Below are 3,422 nucleotides of genomic sequence, written 5' to 3'. Positions count from 1 at the left end.
CCCCAGCTGCGCTAATCTACGGCCGAGAGCCGCGCACCAGGCGAGAGCAAACGATGGCCGAGCGGCCGTGCCCGCCGCGGGTTCGACTCCGCAGCCGCCATTGCCCCCTCGTGGACAGTGCTGTGCAGTGAGGCGCTGGAGTGGCAGCCGCTCGTGAAGGTTTCCATTCAGAAGTGACTTGTCTGAGAATTTTTTAGGCTTTTAAGTAAATTTTTTAGGCTATAAAGTAAATTAATATATTACTTGCATTCCTGCTAAACGTTCCCACTCTGAGCGCTCAGTGACTGTTCCTTGAATGACTTAATCCACACGTCTAATAAAGGATTTTCAATGAATATTAGCGATTTCACGAAGAAGAAAGGATGTCTGTGTCTGGGACTGTACGTGGACTGAGCAGCTCCCTTTCATCTTCTACCCACTGGAGCCTGCCAGCAAGAAGGGAAAGAGAATGAAAAGAGCAAAGTAAGGAAGATGCTGTGTTTGACAAATTAAGAGGCTAAGTTAAGGGTGGTGTACAAAGGGAGGCACTGGAGAGTTTACAACAAAATAAGTGTCCGCAGAAAGCTAGCATTTTGCATGTGTCTCTTCCCCTCCCTAAAATGTATGTAGTGCAGTTAAAGAGAGTTCAGACTTCTGAACTAGGATGCTGAGTTTGAATCTACCTTCTGACAATGCCTAGCTGTATGGCCTTGAGCAAGTCACTTATTGCACGTACCTCCTAGGGTTGTTGTGGAGATGCGGTAAAATGTAATGTAATCTCTATTTTACAGATGAGGAAAATGAAACAGAGAGATTAATATATGGCCAACACTCTACATGACAATGTAAGTGTTTGCTGCCACTGTTGCTGCTGCTGATATTATTTTGGAAAGCAAAAACCCTGTCCCCCTTCATAAAAAAAATAGAGGTCCCAAAATCACAAACCCACGGTGTATGCACCAGGATGAGTTCCAGTGTTCAGACCCCTACTCCTTGTCCGAGAGCAGTGATCATTTCTCTCCATTTATCTGTTTCACTATATTTGTATCATTTTAAAGATAAATAGAATGATAATCACTTCTTGAAATATTAATCAGCTCCAATCTCATGTAGTTGCCTTGTGTCATGTCTTCTTTTCCTTCTGTGTATAATTTGCCCAAAGCTTTTTCCTCTCATGATTCCCTTAAGTCTGCCTAATTATTCCTTCGAAGACATCTCTAATTGGCATTCAGCATTCATTTATCATTAATTGCAACCTGTCCTCTGACCCTTTTCAAGGAAATCTGGGAAACAGATCAGAAGAGTATACAGTTATTGTAAGGCCCATGGTATTCTAAGCTTCCTGCACAAAACCACCAACACAACATACCAGAATTACTCCCACAGTGTTTATTTCTAATGCAAAACCTTAATTCAATTCAGTAAGCAAATTCTGAATTACAAAATTTTTAGCTGAAAATTCCGTTAGGACTCTTCTTACAGTAAGCAACAGAGGCCATTGAATTTCAATGTCAACAATTTATGTGGTCAGAAACATTAAGTCAACATTTACTGAAGATCTAGAATACAATTTATTTTACTTATTGACTCATGAGAAGCTAACCCAGGATATTTCAGATAAATACATTTAGTCGCACTCTTACTATTCATCTGGTAGTTACTTTTCAGGTTAAAGAGTTAAAGTAACATGGAACTTGCAATGCTTCAGGCTTTGAAACAGGGAGACTAAAAATCTATTTCAGGTGTGAAAATTGCAGGAGTTTAAGGTGATGGCATTTACAGATGGGTTGGGCTGCTCCATAGAAACAATGATTGAGAAAGTATTGGGTGTCAGGTTGTTTGCAGCACCAGAGCACAAGCAAGTGTTCAGCTGGTAGGAATCTGGTGGAATGCCAGGCATCAGGCTTCTTGAAGGACAAGGACAGGCTATTCATGGTGCCTGGCCCTATGGCACCCAAGTGGCTGGAAAGACCTTACCCGATATGGTCTTGGATAGCTATAAAAATGTGCTCAAGTATTAGAAACATAACTGTTCACTCAGGAAGTAGGTACAGTATTATATTTTTAAAAATTTTCTCTAGAAAATGGCACATATAATTTATAGTTTCACAGTTATCATTATAACTATTGGCTATTTCTATTTTTATGCTTTTGTAAGAACAAGTCATTAAGGGACACTTCATGGCTCCAAACAACTATCTTCACACTTCTTCCCTTGGCCTGACAGGCGTTTGGTGGCCTGGCCTCTGCCTCTTTCCATTACTTTCTTCTACTAGAGAGAAACCACAATGGTTTCTTTGCTATTTCTGGAACTAGCCAAGCATATTTGTGCCTTGGATGTCTTTTAATAGACTATTTTTTGGGAGAAATTTTAGGTTCATAGCAAAATTGAGCAGAAGGTACAAAGATTTCCCATATAAATCTGCCCCTACACATGTGAAGCTTCCCCTACTATCGACATCCCCTACCAGAGTGGGGGATATTTTTTATAACTGACAAACCTACAGTAACACATCATTATTACCCAAAGTCAATAGTTTGTTAGGATTTATTCTTGGTGTTGTGCATTCTTTGGGTATGGACAAACATATAATGACATATATCTACCATTATAGTATATCGTAGAGAGTGGTTTCTCTGCCCTAAAACTTGGTACTCTGCCTATTTATCTCTCCCTCCCCCAACCCTTGGCAAACACTGGTCTTTTTACTGTCTCCATAGTTTTGCCTTTTCCAGAGTATCATATGGTTGGATTCCCAAAGTATGGAGTCTTTTCTGACTGGCTTCTTTCACTTGGTAATATGCATTTAAGTTTCCTCCACGTATTTTCATAGCCTTTTAGCTCATTACTTTTTGGCACTGGATAATATACCATTTCCTGGATGTACCACAGTTTATTTATCCTCTTACCTACTAAAGGACATCTTGGTTGCCTCCAGGTTTTGGCAATTATTAATAAAGCTTCTGTAACATCCCTGTGCAGGTTTTTGTGTGGATGTGTTTTCAATTCGTTTAGTAAATGCCGAGGAGTGCAATTACTGGATTGTATAGTAAGAGTATGTTTAGTTTTGTAAGAAACTGTCAACTGTCTGCCAAAGTGGCTGTACTACTCTACATTCCCACCAGCAATGAATGAGAGTTTCTGTTGCTCCACATGCTCACCGGCATTTGGTGTTATCAGTGTTCTGGCTTTAGGCCATTCTAATAAGTGAATAGTGGTACCTCACTGCTGTTTTAATTTGCATTTCCCTGATGACATATGATGTAGAGCATCATTTCATGTGCTTATTTGCCCTCTATATATCTTGGTGAGATGTCTGTTAAGGTCTTTAGCCCATTTTAAAGTCAGGTTGTTTGGTTTCTTATTAAGTTTTAAGATTTTTTTTTTTTTTGGTATATTTTGGACAACAGTCCTTCATCAGATGTCATTTGCAAATATTACT

The 3,422-nt window shown here is 39.7% G+C and overlaps 1 protein-coding gene across 1 annotated transcript in view; it reads right to left on the bottom strand.

Annotated features, from left to right (window-relative positions):
- The window catches only part of SNX18 (sorting nexin 18), a 31,088-nt gene extending 27,941 nt beyond the window's left edge, over positions 1-3,147 (bottom strand). Inside the window, exon 1 of the mRNA XM_011380622.2 lies at positions 3,142-3,147. Coding sequence (XP_011378924.1) covers positions 3,142-3,147 — 6 coding nt within the window. The remainder of the gene's footprint in view (positions 1-3,141) is intronic.
- Positions 3,148-3,422: the final 275 nt, after the last annotated feature.

This window comes from Pteropus vampyrus, unplaced genomic scaffold (genome assembly GCF_000151845.1).
Source record: "Pteropus vampyrus isolate Shadow unplaced genomic scaffold, Pvam_2.0 Scaffold397, whole genome shotgun sequence".
Lineage (NCBI taxonomy): Eukaryota > Metazoa > Chordata > Mammalia > Chiroptera > Pteropodidae > Pteropus > Pteropus vampyrus.
Note: the sequence above shows the minus strand (reverse complement) of the source record. Positions and strands in the feature narration are given on the sequence as shown.